This window comes from Pogona vitticeps, chromosome 4 (assembly GCF_051106095.1).
Source record: "Pogona vitticeps strain Pit_001003342236 chromosome 4, PviZW2.1, whole genome shotgun sequence".
In the NCBI taxonomy this organism is placed as follows: Eukaryota; Metazoa; Chordata; class Lepidosauria; order Squamata; family Agamidae; genus Pogona; species Pogona vitticeps.
In genome coordinates, this window is record NC_135786.1 from 96,788,939 (window position 1) to 96,806,694 (window position 17,756).

The 17,756-nt window shown below is 39.0% G+C and overlaps 1 protein-coding gene across 1 annotated transcript; it reads right to left on the reverse strand.

Annotated features, from left to right (window-relative positions):
- Nucleotides 1-135: 135 nt before the first annotated feature.
- DBT (dihydrolipoamide branched chain transacylase E2) lies at nucleotides 136-17,473 on the reverse strand. Its single transcript, XM_072998004.2, has 11 exons — nucleotides 17,367-17,473; nucleotides 14,429-14,552; nucleotides 13,301-13,376; nucleotides 12,231-12,412; nucleotides 11,365-11,492; nucleotides 9,846-10,089; nucleotides 8,745-8,911; nucleotides 7,221-7,298; nucleotides 4,997-5,188; nucleotides 4,351-4,422; nucleotides 136-2,594 (listed from the first exon to the last, which is right to left on the reverse strand). Exons 1-11 carry the CDS (start codon nucleotides 17,415-17,417, stop codon nucleotides 2,427-2,429), a joined length of 1,482 nt encoding a protein of 493 aa, XP_072854105.2. The 5' UTR covers nucleotides 17,418-17,473; the 3' UTR covers nucleotides 136-2,426.
- Between the last annotated feature and the right edge of the window lie 283 nt (nucleotides 17,474-17,756).

A 17,756-nucleotide genomic window follows, 5' to 3' on the forward strand; every position in this document is an offset into this window, starting at 1 on the left:
ATGACTTCAAACTGTTGCTTTCTCACAAGGAGACTAACAGTCTATGCCATGGCCCATATCCAGGTACGTGGACTTATACTACTGGAGGAACTAAAACCATTTGATGCCCCAAATAAAGCTCTAAAACTGGAGAAGTATAATAAAAGATGATTTATTAAAGAATATATAACAATTTTTAAAATGTTTAGTACACATTTTTTCTTTTTAATCAGCAGAAGCAAATATGAAGTTCAAAGATGGACAAGAGACACCTTTACATTGCTCCCTCCTGTTCCTCAGAGTAACAGTATAGGAAAAAAATATCTCATTTGAGATATTTTACCTCATTCTTCAAACAGTCCTTATACATTACAAAGGGAGTTTTTTAAATGACAAAGTTACAGGCTACCAATTTATAAGGACATTTACTCAAATGCATCTTTTAAAAGCAGGTAATCGTTTAAAATTCAGAGCACAGTATTGGGGGAAATCCTATTGTACAGCTTTATGCCCCACAATAAGGATGATACCATTATCCAACAAATTCTTAATTTAAAACTTATTTTCTCTTCCCCTTTCCAATTTCTGAGGCTCCCTAGAAATTCCTAGCGAGCCTTTGGGAGCCTCAGGGTGGGCCAGGGAGGCCTTTCATATTGGAAAATCGTGCTGGCAGTCCCTCTGCCAACAGCAATCCAAGAGTAATTTTCCAATATGAAAGGCTTTCCTTCTGTGCTAGGAGGCTCCCAAAGACTTCCCCAGAGCAAACGGGAATCCTAGAGAGTCCTGGAACCTGATTGGCAGGCAGATAGGTAGTTTAAAATTTAAAGATTTCCATTGCTGGTTGATGACATCATCTTTGTTGGATAGTATAAGTTTACCTCACCTGGATTTCAGCCATTAAGGTTTTATTTCAATCAAGCCTGGTTGCTTTTAAAACATGCTTACTTTTAGTCTTGTCTAACGTACATTCATGTGACTGCTTATCTGAAATCTGTTCTTTTCAAATCGAACTTTCCATCCACTCTTACGTTCAGTCTAAGCAGTACATTTAATCTATACATGAGCGCACATAGAGAAGTGTGAATCCCCAAAGTGCTGTAGAAAATCTTAATGTGAAACCAATTAATCTTTTGAGCCCAATGTCTCTTCACAGAATTTTTAAAGAAAGGAAATTTATTCCTTTTTGTTATTGTATGCAGAGCAGTGCAGACCTTTGCATTTCCTTCAGAGTTTCTTAGCTGTTTTCTGAATGCCAGCCATTCTGAGGCAATTCACAGCTGGGATAGCAATGACTAGACTGGCTATTAGAAAATTCACTGATTGTTCTGATGGAAAAGGTGCCATTATGATCACACACAAACTCATATTCACACCTTAAATTTTTACAGTTGTATGTACAAGGCACAGAAAACACATTCCGCAAACTGTTCTGTGGAAAACTGTGGTTACATTCATTGTATTTCGTAAAGAATATTGAACACATTTCAACATCTAGCATCATGAACTGTCAGCATGGACATAACTTAGTTCTTGGGATACCTTCAGAAACCAGTTCTTTAAATTATCTGTATGGCATAAGAAAGCACTTTTTATTTCCTTAGTCAAGTAACTTCTGTGTGATCAACAGATTTTTCCAAACAACTACTGGATACTTCAAAATTTTCATATGAAATGGGCAATGCTTTCTACAGTACAGAATTGTCAGAGACATATGCTGTAAGTATCTTCTGTATACTTGCAGCGTTTTTTTTTTTAAAAAAGCTATGCTTATATTTTTAAAATGCCTGCACACTGGTCTATGTAGTGCAGAGCCTGTTCTTCGTGAGGGGTGCCCTGTAGGTAAAAAATGGTACCATGTACCACAGACCATCAGTAACCAATCTGCATAAATTATTATAAAGTAGAAAGGACACTTAAAAAAAAAGAAGACACACAGCCCTATAAATCAAGAAAATATCACCCCCAAGTATTTCACAAACTAAGCATAAAAGGCATTTTATTGGAACATTATTTGTTGTTCATTATTTGGCAATATGCCTTCAGTTTTCCCCCATCTCCAGAGAGAAATGTCTGTTTCCAACAAGGAATACGCTTCAACATAATTTATTCTGTATATAGCAAAAGCAGTTTTTTTAAAAAAAGAAATCCTATTAATAAATTTTCTTCTGGTAGTGTCAGAGTAGAGCTTATTTTATTACCATGAACTTCCATTGCCTTAACAAAAGAGTCATACCATGGCCTACGACAGCATTTAGCCAAATAATTTGCCACTAAACTAGATGGAAATGTAACAGGTAATCAATATGGTGGCCACTGCTATGAATGGCCAATCCATTCCCAAACGTCATTGCGTTATGAAATGTTGTTCCTCAAGGGCACTTGCCAGTGTACCTAGCTTGATAAAAGTTCCACAACTAGAGAAAATTGCATCCGGTCGTTAGTGTTCTTTATTTAAGATCCAGCAGCATGGAAGCAGGGTTCTCCAAGTAATATTTCCACAGGTTAGAAAAACGGGACATGGTTGCACCATCGATGATTCGGTGATCAGCTGACCAACTCACATTCATTATATGTGCTTTAACTACTTCACCTTTACTATTAAATCGAGGAACAGCCTGGAAATTCGGGAACAGAAGAATATATGAGACAAAACTGAAGCATTACGAAATGATCAGTTCCTATTGTTTTAAACCTGGCTATGTAAGAGTCCCTGCATTTTTCTTATCATAGTCTTCTTCCTTTAATTTTTCGTTGTATGTGTATATACTTACAATGACAATAAATTATTATTATTATTATTAATTTTGGAAAACAGCCTTGCATAATTCATTGCATCGTCAATCCATGGAAAACAACTGGTTTTGAGGTATTTTCTTAAGAACTCAAACAAATGAGGATGTAATATAAAATTGTTAATTTAAAAAAGGCTATTTCAAATAACTTTTACCACACAATCCTACATATGTCTACTCAGTTATTAAGTCCCACTGTATTCAGTGGAACTCACTTTCATACATAAAACTGCAGTCATACGGTGCAATCTGACATGATGTACTCAGAAATCTTCCACTAAACATCTTAGTAGGCTGTGTATTTAGAGTTGCAGGTTTTAGTTACCTGAAGGTGATTCTTACTTGCCATAGGCGATCTGGTAAATAGTCATTAAGTGTCCAGACTACAGCATATCTTCTAACATGTCATAAATAATAACAGGGGTCATCTTGAATATGAACACGCAGGATTAGAGGCAAGATCCAGCTGTTCAGGGGTGTAATCTAGCAGATATCAGTGAGGCCAATGCAATCCAGGCTCAAAGGGATTGCCGCTTAAAACATTTTATGTAGCATATTAGCTGTATACCAGAGAGGGGGACCATTTTCCTCTCTCACACACACCAGCATCCCTCATTCTAGCAGCCTAACACCCTCTTCTCTCTCATATTTTAGAACCATATGTGGAATAAAGAACTTTTACATTTTTAAAAAATGTTTACAACTTAGACCAATGTCTTATTAAGGCAATACAGGGAGACCTGCAACTGGCTTTCCCCCACCCTGAACAGTCATCAGTCTAAGTGCATTCTGTGTTGCCCGCCTTCTCTTTAAGTGTCTTTTCTGAATCTCTGTGTGCTGAGATAAAGAGAGAGAATTAGCCAAGAGTAAATGTAACTAGTTTGCATTTGGCTCTAAGATGTTTGGGCAAGACATTCGCAAACATCTTAGAGACAAGTACGAGAAGATAAATCACAGTATGTGTTATACCAGTTTATTTTCTTGTTTCAATAAGAATGCAATACACTTACTAACTAGTATACTTTCTGACCTCACCATAATAGAAAGTAGCTCAAGAACACAAGTAATTATTTTCTGATGCATATTAGGCTTCAGCTATGTCCCCAAAAGTGGGACAAAATAAAGGAATGGTTCATTCTGTTATTTTTCTCAGGAACAAACTTGTGTCAATTGATGCCATCCAGGCTAAAAATGGGATAGCTACAGGTTAAACTCACATAACAAAAAGACAGGTTACTTGCCTATATAACTGTAGTTCTTTGAATGGCCATCTGTGAATCCACACTAATGGGCTGTTCTGTGCCTGCACAGAAACCCTCAAGACTCTTCCACAGCCTAGATAGCTGTTAGCCCCACCCTCACACATAGTGCATGCTCCTCCACCCAACAATGCCAAACAATCCATTAAGTGAATCACCGAGACCACAAAGAAGGTTGTTAACAGCCACACACCTGATCATTTATGGCAAGTAAGAACTGCAACATGGCCTAAAAGCTACAGCCAATCCAACTTTTTATTAGGCACCCTTTGCTTTATTATAAGTAAAACTGTAGCTTCATCGTTGGAAAATCAGTGTACCTGTATCTTTCCAAGCGCTCCAATAGCTACTTCGGGAGGTAGTATCACTGGTTTGGCATATGTACCACCAATCTAGAAAAGAAAAAGTGAAGGAATCAGATACGGCAGATGTAAAGATCAGTATCATTTGGGATGAAATCTGTACTGGGAAACTCCTATGCAAGAGTGCACAACTTATCATTTTATCAGACATTGTTTGACTACATATCCTACTCTCCTGGTGCCACTGGCTCTGCTGGGAACTGCAGAATGATGGGAACTGTAGCCCAACATCATCTAGAGGGTTGAAAGTTTCCTATCTCTATTTTAGTCTCGGGGGGAGGGGGGAATCCACCATCTGCTCCAGCGCCCATGTGGGCATTGTTGCAGATGCAACACAGGACTCAACTGAGCCCTGCTTTCCTTCCTCCTCCTCCTGACCTTTGTCACACCACAGAATAGCAATGGGAGATTGATGCATTACTCTCATATAAAGACAGCCGAGCTACCCTTTTGCACTCAGAGCACCAAGTTACATCTTCTCACTTCTCCTCTCACAGAGACATAGTGTCCCATTATATTTAGAACAGTATAACATGCTGGTGGGTTTTTTAAAAATGTAGAAACACTATTTTCAAAGCTATATCTTAAACATTATCTAACTCACTGTGCCAATGTTGGAAAGTGTAAACGTTCCTCCTGTGAGGTCATTTGTTCCCAGCTGGTTGGTAACCCCCAAGTTTTGCAGGCGGTTTAGTTCTGAAGCAACCTCAAACACACTACGGGCCTGAACGTTCTTCACATTAGGAACAACCAAGCCTTGTTCTGTATCCATAGCAATTCCAAGGTTATGAGAAGCCTAGATTATATGGTCAGGAGAGAAATAAATAGTCAATTATATAGAAAACATCATGTACATGAACTTTTTTTTCCTTTGTGGGCAAGATAAAGCACAGTATTTAGTAATTTTCTTTATGAAACATTTTGTCACCAATAATATGACCTGGGGATCTTCAGGGGTGGGGAGGGGCAGCAAATCTCTTTTTCTCTCTGTGGAACATTGACCAGACTTCTGTTATGGATTTGCTCCAGAGAAAGTGTAATGATGAAAATCACAGTGGTAACTGCCACTAATTAACAAGCGGTGTTTACATTCCTAGTCATGTACCAAGTTGCACAAGTGACATACAATTAGGAATGCAAGCCGAGACACATGAATTAGCGACAATTTGCCATTGCAAATTATGCCATTATACTTAGAGTGGCATCACTTTGCAATAGGATTCTGTTCCAAATGTTTTATAAAATACTGGACAAAATACAATTGTGTAACTGTGTGCACACAACTCAAAGTCATGGTAGTTATGACAGTACCGAAGTGGAAGTGCTATCCATGAGGCACTTCCACTGTGCACAGCTGGCTGCATAGGAGGATGTGTGACCAACTGTGTAAGTGAATTACACAATTTCTTGTTGCATCTAAGGCCTGGCACACTTTATGTTGCGTTAGTGTTGACAGGATTTTGACCACTACTTTCTGAAATATGCTATTGAAAGGTTGCTGGTTAACCTAAAAATAAGATAAAATTACAACATAATGAAATACAGTATTAAACTTGTAGCACAGCAACCACAAGCAAGCAGTCAGACAGCGGACAGTAAAAAGGGCACTCGCCATTTTCCTAGGAAAGTTTGTCACTCCTTCCCTCTGTACTGTGAAAGGTGCTGCTCATTATTCATTAACTATAAATCTGATACTGCCTCCTTGCTAAAATAACCTGAGGAAATTATTTTAAGGTCCACAGGAGGAGTACAGATTGCATAGTTTGCTTAATTAAAATAAGTAGTTTCACTAATATTATCTAATTTGTGAATATGGGAACAAATCTCTAATGAGACTCATATAACAAGGTGCCCTCACAGAATCATCTGAGACATTGCATGGTAGCAAAAGTAGTCAAAGATGATTCATTGAAACCTGCTTGTGCCAGTGGCCTCCATTTGAGTTCCAGCAATTACCTCCTTCTGCTGCAGCTTCTCAGTACATTAAAATCCCAGGTCCATCCTGATGATCTCTCTAGATCTTCAGGAGAAACATTTTGGGACATGAGGAACTGCAGAGAGGAACAGGGAGATAAGATTTCCTAACCCTTCACATCATTGCTAAGGATAATATGAGCAAGGGTAAGAATCATACTGAATATCCCTTTATTATTTTATTATCATAAAACTAAAGGAATTTAGAATTCACTACCAGTTAAAGATGTAAGAGGAGTTACTTATGTACCATCAAGTTGGAACTGATTGATAGAGACTAGAGATGGGGGTATTCATATTTGTATACCAATACGAATATCCCCCCACAGGTGAAGATAACGAGGGTCCAGCGTCCTGGGCCAGATTGACCACTCCCAATTTCACCACAGACACGAGCTCAACTGAGCCTTCCTATCGCTCCATTGCTCGCAATGGATTAGCCACTCTGCGACCTGGCAAGAGAGACTCGTCACCCCGCTTTCTGCCAGGACTGGCTAATCCATTGTGAGCAATGGAGCTATAGGAAGGGTCCCTCGAGCTCACGGCTGTGGTGAAATTGTGAGTGGTCAGTCTGGCTCCAGGGGGCCGTACACTCATTATCTGCACCTGTGGGGGGGGATATTCGTATTTGTATACGAATACAAACGCCCCTATCTCTAATAGAAACCTCAATAGGGCTTTCAAGAAGTGAGGTATTTAAAGAGCAGTGTTACCAGCTCCACATACCCCCAGTGAGCTTCCATGGCTAAGTGGGGCTTTGAATACTGGTCTCCAGAGTCCTAGTCGCTCAATCTATCCACTGTCCCACACTAGGTGACCTGTTAAGAGGAATACCATCCATATAATATACATACCTTATATGTGATGTTTTGGCAGCCTTCATCCACAGAAGCATTAAGAATTGGGTACTGTAACAGACCTAAAGAAGCAGCCTGTTAAATATTAAAAAACAAAACAAATACTAGTAGCAAATGCAAGAAGAGCACATATTCTCACTGGTGCTCAAACAGGATTTGCATAACTTGCTATGGCTAATTTACAAGATGGAGCACATCACAGTTGCACAATCAGGTATATGATCCAGACAGCAACTGAGATGCACCTTGTCAACCAGCCTCATTAAGTTATGAAAACCTTGTGTGAACAACAAAAGAATTTTGGCCAATATGTCATAGTTTGCACACATGCCTATACATAAACAAAGACAGATTGCTCTATACCAAGTACTTCATAAAACTAAACATGCCTAGAAGCAGGCTATACTGTTGGCAAAATCCAGACGAAGCCATCCATAAAGGGATGAGTGAGAGGTTGTGACAGTTACCAATTTCCCCCTCAACTTGCTGCTCAGTCCTCAGAATCAAATTTTCAGAGGGAGCAAGAGGCTGCATGTTGAAGGGGAAATTGACAAAACTTATTTGCCTTCCTTCTTCAAATGGAACCCCACTCAGGGGATGTTCCCACCTATCAATTCAAGACATTAGATCTTTTCTAACATTCACCCAGAATAATAATTCCTTTTTGAAACAAGTTACAAACTATATCTCGCATGTCTCCAGAATGTCCAAAGTATTCAATTTTAACTTTAATTACAATCCATTTTTAATTACAATTTTAATTACTATCAAAATAGAATTTCGAGTTTTTGAAAAAGCCAGTTTCTTACTGCAGCCAACCCATAAATGGAAAAATAAGCACTTTGGCACTGCAAGAGATTGAAGGACAGTCCACTAGTTACAGACAATGGCCAGAATCATATTGCTTACTTTCACCAGCATAAATCCAGTGGTTCAAATTTCAGTGACAAATTGCCACCAGTTCAGAAGTCAAGATTTTTACAGTATTTCTTGAAGTGTGCTATATCATGTGACAGCTGTGCAGCAAATAATATGAACACTAGCTTCTTAACTAGTGCCAATTTTCTGCTGAGATTTACAATAGGATTCTGGCCATTGTTTCGGATGGAGATTTATACTGTATTTGGTTCCAGTTTTTAAAAACCCAACAATCTAAGTGAGGTTTATAAAACAAAAAAAATGATGTTTAATTCATTAATCATCTGCCTTTGACCTTATTATAATTTATTGCATTTATACATTACCAAACTGATGTACAACTGGTGTGGGATACTAAAATGAGAAGCTGCTTACAATTCAATTATTTAGGGTTGCAGTTCTATGCATGTTTAATGTGAGAGCAAATGCCACTGAAGTCAATGGGATTTCTGAGTAAAATGTCTGGAGCACAGAGTTTAACATCAGTTCATCTCCTCAAAGGGCAGGTTTTAATTCCTAGTTTTAAGTAAATAATAAATTAATTGAAATTAAAATGAAAGCCTTTCCTTTGCATATTAACTAGGTCTTGCCATTTTGCCTCACCTTCAAAAAGAAAGGCATGAAAGTGAGGTTAACGCCCCGTTCCTGAGCTACAGGTTTCAACTCTTCTCTCAGCTTGATAAGCTGACTGAGATCCACCTCATCACAATAACCAAAGTGAGGAATCTTCAAAGCAGCAGTCATGGTTTTCACCATTACCTTCTGAAATCCTGAGAATCAGAAGAGAAGAAACATAGACCTAAAAGACATTTACATTTAGGAGTTTTCTTATCTGTCGCTTCATTTTACATGTAAGAAGCAGTCTTCTCCATCAAAGCAAATGAACAATCAAAATATTGCATAGCCGATTATAGGAACTGTTGGCCAAAGGAGGGAGGGGAGCTCTGCAGGAAAGCCTTTTGAGAAAGTGATTTATCTGACAACAAAAGTAATATTGTTGAATTAAGGCTGGCATGATTCGTAGCTAAATGGGTTCATGGCCCCTAGAAGCTACCATAAATAACAGCTTCTGAATGCATATGGGCAAGGCACGGATGTGCGCTACTGTTTACACAATAGCCAGAGCTCAGCTTCAGCCTCATCATACTTAACAATTAGCCCCTGGATGGAATTGTACATTAAAATGTTCGTTCAGTGGGTCCACTGTGATCTAAATCTACACTGGTTGCCCATGAAAAAGCCTCCTTGTGTCCATATATCCCTTCCTAAATCGTGTTTTAGGAAGAGAGAGTTGTGGTGCTGTACACAGGCTACTGTTACTAGGACTTAGAAGATCCAGGTTTAGCTCTGAATCTCGATGAGTAATATTGGACCAGTCACACTTCATCAGCCCTGCCACCTCAAATAACTGTTCTGAAAATGAAAGTGGAAAAGTGACTAGCAACATATGCACTGTTGGTGCTCAATGGATGAAAGGCAAGATAGAAATATAACAAATATATCAATTTATACTCTCTTGCCTGTTGTACTAATTGAATATGAAGCAACCCTTAGCAGCCTACCACAATGGGGGGGGGAAGCATTAACAAATTTTTTCAGAATAAAAGCACAGGGTAACATTCAATGTTCTTTTGTTTTCTAGTTACTATGTATTTATACATTACGTTTGTATGCTATTTAAAAGGGTTTCTTTCTTTGTGTTACCTGATAAGGCCACTGTTTTATCTTTTCCTGCAAGTACCACAGGTTTAGAAATGAGTGTAGGAATTTTCGATGCCTTCTCCTTTGCTGTTTCTGGCGCTGACTCCAATTTTCGGGAAGGTGGAATTATCTCTGCTTTTGGAGACAGAGGTAGAATAGCGCCTGTCTGCTTGGCCAAATAATTGAGAATGTCTTCTTTGAGAATACGGTTATCTTTTCCTGTTCCAACTACTTCACTCAGTTTAATCTGAAATATATACAGCAAGCTAAGGAACTCTGGATATATATTAAAAAAAAACACATACATTTTTACTGAATGGGATGACAAAGGAAGAAAATGTTACAAGGAAGATCAGCAAAGTGTCTAAGAAATCTACTGGACCTCTATTAACTCCCAGTCCATATGGTCCCATTAATGGCTTAGATCTGAAGACTCTTTACAGGGCTGTTGAAGGTATGTACATGTGAATCTAAGACTAGTATTTCTATAAGGCATCGATAAATTTATCCTTTAATTTAGTGTAAACATGCCTATAATTGGCTTGTGTAAGATGACACAATCCTGTGTCACCCATGTATACATTAACAAGACAAGTTTTGTTCAGGCATTGCAGATCCACAAGCAACCAAATGCTTTAGGATCACGACACCCAGTATACTGCCTCCCTCAGACAACAGACAACATGTTCTTTGAAAGTCTTACTAGTTATGCCATAAGCAACAGAACACCACTGTTGCCTCACAAAAGTAGGTCCTACAGGCGATCCCATTCTCTGGAACATTCTCTTCCAGGTATTTATTTATTTAACTTATATGCCGCCCACACTACCCGAAGGTCTCTGGGCGGCTTACAGCATTTAAAATACAATAAAAAGGCAAAATAAAAGGACAAAATAATTAAAATGCAATTACAATATATATTCTAAAAATTGCCATCAGATCCACATTTGATGTTATTTCAGTTAAAAGCCATTAGAAAGGTTACAACTCTGTTGAGTTTTAAATTCCTCACCGTTCCTGCTTTGCAATTATTATTTCCCCCATTCAGCACTGTCTTGGCTATTTATGTATTTTTTTTAAAAAAATAATTAAATTAATTTGAAATTTGTTGTATTTTTATACTGTATTTTATATATTTTATTTAATTTGCTCAAGAATTTTATTATTATTAGCATATGCATAGACCCCAATACATATAGTATCCTATACTAATAAACAATATACTGGCATATAACATATGATATATTAAACAGTATATAAACATCAAAATGAACAAACAAACCTCTGCTTAGACAGCTACGATTTTGATGCCAGATGGCCCACACAATAAGTGGATGGATATACTGTATAGAGTATATGGATATAAAGAGATATATATCTCAACAACCCCTCCACCTAGCTGCATTGTTGGCACACACTTTTCGTTACAAGTGCATCTACTAGACATGTACACACTTGCGTGTGCAACAATACACTATATATCTACTGCAAGATATATTTTTTTTGCTCCAAGTCAACGCACATTGTTTTCCATGGCAAGGCGCCGAACAGCAGGAGTTGCCAAGGTTTTGTGGCCTTTAATCTGCTGGTGGGTCTGTTCTTCATGTGACACAGCAGGCGTTTCCACAACATCCTCTTCAGAAGCTACACCTGCAGATTGGACATCAAATAAAGAATGCATGTTACGTGCCATAAAACTATATTAATCAGTTTCTTTCACTTAAAGTAGCAGCTCCCCCACAGTTTCTCACTGTTGTGCTTTATTTAAACGTGTGTTAAATGGACTTATTCATGCACTTAGCCTGCAATGTGTGGAAATTTAGCTCCTTCACACACACCTCACTAGGGTGCTGTTGAATGGCACTACAAGGAGGAAACATCCAAGTTGCTGCAGTTATTTTCTAGTGTAGAATTTGATTTTAATTTGTAAGTTACCTCAAGAAACTTGAGGTTCAGGAGTGTGCAAGCTCAAGGCTTGTGCATAAAATGAGAAAGAAGAACCTACTGTATTTGAACCAAGGCTTGGGAAAATTGCTGTTTTGGACTATAGCTTCTAGAACCACATATCCAACATGGCAGCTGTAATTGTAAAAAGTAACTTCTCCATGCCTTGGTCAGAATCTGGTCACATCATGAAGGTCCATTATTAAAAGATTTCAAAGAAAAAAAAGTCCCACTGGCATGTACAACCCATCAGGTAAAACCCATCTGGCTTTTGTTCTCAGTATGATCTAGTGACCAATATATAAACAAAGAGGAAGGAGCACATAAAATATTCATTTTATTTTTTGCATGGCCTGGTGAAGAACTTCTTGTAGTTAGAAGGCTTGCTGAGGAACTAATGCAAAAAAGCCTCCTGACATAATAATGAAAATCAGTTAAGGTTACCTTTCAAGGCAGCTATTTCTATATCCACCAACGGTTTCCCCACCTGGGCAATCTGATCTAAATCATAATGCAGTTTTCTGATGATGCCATCATAACGGCTGGTGATAGTGACAGAAGCTTTATCACTCTGCACTTCACAGATGCTGTCAAACTGAGACACAACATCACCTTCTTTTACATACCTGAAAAAAACAAAAGACATTCAGATACATGGTAGGGAAAGTGGATAATCGCCGAAAGCAACATTGCACTGCCCACAGGATAATACGTTCTAACAGCCCCAACATTCAACAGATGAGGGCAGAACTTGAAGCATACCTTTCCAAAATGAACTCATTGCTTCTGAGCTGCCAGGCTATCGTTATCATTACTACTTCTTCAACTGTGCAAGTAATTCACTACATTGCACATTGTTAAGGCACTGCATTATTCATGCCAGCATACTAGAAAAAGGCAGGTAAATATTCTCTGAAAGCTGGTATAACTCAGAGGTTTAGAGGGCCTGGTTGTGCAGCCAGGGAAAGGAACTGCAAATCCTCACTGTGCCTCCTAGAGAGGCCAGCTGAAATGATCCAAGCATTTTGACTGATATGTCACATGTGTTACCATCTGTGTGGCCCTGGGCAAGTTGCACAGTCCCAGAGAGCCACTGGAAGACGAGGACTGGTAAATCATTTCTGGGTACTTTATACAAAGAAGCCCTGGAAGAGATGTCATAAGAGTTTGCATGTAAATTGCTTGAATGTATAATCTATGGGCCTGGAGGCTGTCCATGTAAACAAATCCTGAGCTAGAGTCAACACATTTCTTTGCTAGCCCCCCCAATACCAAAATAAGTATTTCATTTATAAAAGTTCATCCTCTCTTGCCACCCCCACCCAGAATTATTTTTCAAATTAACTGAATAGTGAGATGAGTTTCTCTAACTGTTGAGTTTCATACACGTGTCTGTCTCTTGCACAACTCTAAAATGACTGTTGTCCTTTATTTCCCATCCCATCTTTTCAGGGAAACGTAAGGTAGCTAGTTATGGACTGCCCTGCTCTATGGAAAGCTGCAAGTTAACTTACCATTCTTTCACAGTCACCTCTGTGATTCCCTCTCCAATATCAGATAGCTTGAACTGGACAATCTGGTCATTTGAAACTTTAAAAAGATAAAGGAACAAATGTTAAACAAAAAAAAAAATAGAACTAGAAAACGTCACTTAAATTTAGGCTTAAATTGAAAGTAGTTCTAAAAACAGACAGATCTGTAGGTAATTTTCACAAAGTGACAATGTGGAATAAGGGAGTTAAGAGATTCATAAGGCTGCTAAAGTTTTTATGCAAAGATTCCCCCCCGCCCCCCGAGTTCAGTAAGGTTTGGCATATCAACACTTGATGCTTGATTTCCAGAACACCACATGTAAAGGACCGATAAAGACAACTGATTTTATGGATAAGTGCCTTTGGTTTGTTCAGTATGATCTGTAATAACTAATTTCCTATTTACGATGTTTTATTTTGTTTCTGAAAGAAACTATAAAGCAGAAGAATAGTAATAAGTAAAACTATGTAGAAACAGTTGTGAGGGACTACTGTCATGCGATCTGGTTTATTTACCTAGAGGACAATTCCCCAGTCAAATTGATTGTCTTTAGGGAAGAACTGCAGTCTGAGACTGTAATCCTGTGGACACTTGACCGAGAATCTACCTCAGTGACCACATAAAGGAGATATAATTGAGCTTCTTGCAGCTGTTTTCATTCTCTCCTTTACACAAATGAGCAAACAAACCTGAACATCTTCCACTAACTATAGTAGTTTGTTTTGTGAGAAATAAGAAAATATAGCTAATGGCTTCAAACAATCCAGCTTCATATTGTGGCTTGATATGCTGCATTGTGCTGGAGCTGTTAATTGCAGTTTCTTGGAAACATGAAACAATAATTAAGGACTGATTTCCCAGTTTGTTCACCCATGTTTGTTAAGCTGATACAGGGTCTGCTGTTTGCGGAATGGATTGGACAGTGTCATTAATGGCTTCCAAGCTTCAGAGGAATTGTGAGCATTTTGAAAGCTTGAAGACTTTGAAACTTTGTGATCATTTCAAATGCTTGAAGAGTTTGTATTATTTTCTTCTTTGATCACACCTCTTTGGATTTATGGAACCAAAAAAGCACTCCAGGCAGAAAAAGTAGTGTGAAAGAAACTCACCAGCAGTTGTTCTAAAAAAACGATGTTGATTTCGATACCTCCACGCAGATTTGTCAAATCCATAAATGTATTTTGCTTTTACCAAGTGAAAGCTACGGTACAATCGAATGTGGCGGACACAGAGCTGGCAAGGGAAAGAAAAATAAAGCCTTAGAATGAAGTATTATACATTCTCCTTTAGTTTGCCAGAAATATGAATACAAATTCCATATTTCTAGAGAGGTTTTGACATTAGGATTAAAAGAGACACATTTGCACTGATCTCATTACTGATCAAGGGAAGATCTATGCTCAATTGAAAATAATTTTAAAAACAGATTTTTGATAAAAAAAAGTCCAAAGGATAGTTTATGTGGCTTGAATACATTTTACAAGAAAGACACAGTCATATTAAAAACTACCAGCCTATTCTATTATGAGTTTCAAAGTTAACATGGTGCCCTGCATAAGCAAAAGTTTTCAAATTCCCCTCAATGATGGGTAATGGCAGAGAATGCACATCCATAGTAGATGCATATAACGGTGATAAAGAGACAATATTCTCTCCTGTATCCCACATGCACAGCAGAGTCCCACAGATCTTGGAGGGTAACCCCAGCAAAATCAACATCTGCAAGATCTGCAGAAATCTGACTTTGACTGAAATCTCAAAAATCCCAGTCAATACAATTTTATTAATTTGATCAAAGAAATCTCAATGGATTTAGCACAATCGTTAGGTTAAAAATGAGAGAATACAGCTGAAAATTTCTTCTAGAAATCTATTTAATTTTTTAATGACCACACATATTCATTCAGACAAATACATTTTGATACGTCTTGCATTATACTTACGACTTTCAAAACAAATTACTGAAAAATAATGCAAAGGACTATTCTGAGCTACTCAACCTGTGGAGAGATTCAAAACATTGATAAAATGTACAAGTGTTTGTTTTGAAAAGCTGAAGAGATGCTGAGCTCAGAAGCAGAGATATGTTATATTCCACCTATTTAAGAACAGTGGAAGGCAGCCGATAGGCCACATAGTGGGACTCATTACGTACTTCAGTTTTGAAGCAAGATGTAAACTAAGAATGTCTGCAGAAGAATCTAAAATGTAGTGTCATATAATAAGCACTATAGTTAGCGTCCTCTTTGCTTCTCTGGGGTTTATACTACAGCCAGTGCACTTATGGAGTATTCACCACCCAGATGCAAAAGCAGACACCTCCTCTTCTTCTGCTACAAATAATGAGAAATCCCAAAAGCTGTGCAAGCTGAGTTTTGTGTTCCACTCGAATGCTGCCACCAAAATAATCTTAGGGAGCCCCAGAAACCAGGAAAGTAGCTAATTATGTGCTCTAATCCAATACCTTTAAAGTAGAGAAGCAACAGTTCTGGAAATTTTGCCACCATGAATGTAACAAACAGAAATTCAGGGAACAATTAAAAAACCACAACATTTTTTAAAAAATCCTTTAAAGAGAGCAAGTTGTTTTGTTACATCAGAAAATGTAATGCTTTATGTGTAACTTCACCTTCATATGAAATTATAATGCTTGGATATATTAAATGTAAATGTATCCAAACAGCAATTGCAAATCTATTAACTGTGTTTATTTTTAAATGCTGACTGTATTATACAAGGATTCAGAAATTGTTTTAGAAGAATGGTCTATTGGTTGCTGGATTCATAACAAAGAAACAAAGACAGGTTTTTGCTATCTACTTCCCAAAGCATTTAGGAACTTCTGATATACCCACCTGATGGCTAAAAAACAGTGACAGAATCCTGCTAAATCAGAGATAAAAGGGGCAAAACATCCTGGTATGACCATTACCAGGATTTCTATTACAAAATTAAAGGAGCATTTTATGGGGGACTGTGAGTGGATGTTACACCTGGAAGAGATGAAATTTATTGGCTCACATGTCTACGCCTTAGATGATTCTGAAGCTGTTTCTATGAGAAACATCACACTAACAAGCCTGAAATCACCAACTCCCTAAAAGATTAGAATAACTGGGGGGGGGGGGTCCTATAGCAGACCTGGGGTACCTGTGGCTCTCCAGGTGTTTCATTCCAACCCCCATCATCTCTAACTATGGGCTAGACTTGAGGATTGAAGAGATATAGAATTCAATATAAACTGCTGGACCAATGGTTTCCCACTGGAGGAGAGTATCATATCGGCAGGCTCCAAAGCCAGAACACAGTAAAGGGCAAATTCAAGGATTCGTACTAAGAAACAAAGTATCCAGTAAAAAGGAAGGAAGGATGTGTGGCTCTATCTCCTGGGCCTACATCTCCCACCTGACCTTGGCAAGACAGACACAGGGAGTTATAGTCCCACGACACCTGGAGAATCTCACATGGTGTGGGATTTTTTAAAAAATTAGTGAAATATTATGTTTCTCATGACAGCCAACCAGATGTCACTGAAAGCTGGTAAGAAGGCTCTTCAAATGCTGTTGGCTGCTAACATCTGGAACTCAGAGATACACTCTCTATTCAGGGAAGTGCCCCTATATTCTCATAGTTTAAGGATCTTGGAAAATACTCCAGAGTAGCGGATTTTTTTCCGCCCGGCTGTGCCTCTCTCTCCCTGGCTGCGGCCTGGGCTCGACGTGGGATCTGCCGGAGCGTCTTCCCCGTTTGCAGGAGCCACGGCCCGGCTTCTCTCCGTCGGTGGCGGCCCATCCTGGGCGACGGAGACTGAAACTCCCGCCATTTATTTTTTATATTTTGGATCAATGATTCTTGGAGAATGACGGAAAATCATGCAAATGAATTCATGCAAGGATTCGAGATTTCCCACCCAGTCCTGCAAAGCCTTCTCTGCTCTCGCACTCAGTGAAGTAAAAACAAGGCGGACCACCGAGGGCCGGACCCCACTCAGCCACCACCACGGCTGAAGGAGGTCGCCCTGTCCGCGCCCGGCCTCTGCTCCCTTACCAAGAGCCCCGCCGCCCTAGAGCAGCTCCTCAAGGCGCTCGCTGCCGCCATCTCATTCCGGAAAAGAAAGCCGCTCACACCTCCCCACCCCTCCCACCCGTCAGCCAATCGGATCGCGCCCTTTGCGCGCCGTAGCCAATAAGGAGGGGGGAAGGCTCCCTTCTCCCTTTCAGTCCAACGAAAGGTTACGGGGAGGGACCGATTGGTTTAGAAAGCGGAGGGGGAGAAATATGATAAGAGGGCCGATGCGTGCAAGCATGCGAGGGGCACAGAACTCTTCCTGTGCAGGAGGCACTGCGTGCTACACTGCCTGCTCTTCTCTTGTTTATTCTTTGTTTTCCCTTTTCCATCTTGTAGAACTTGTTATTTGATGTAATAATTTCTTTTTTT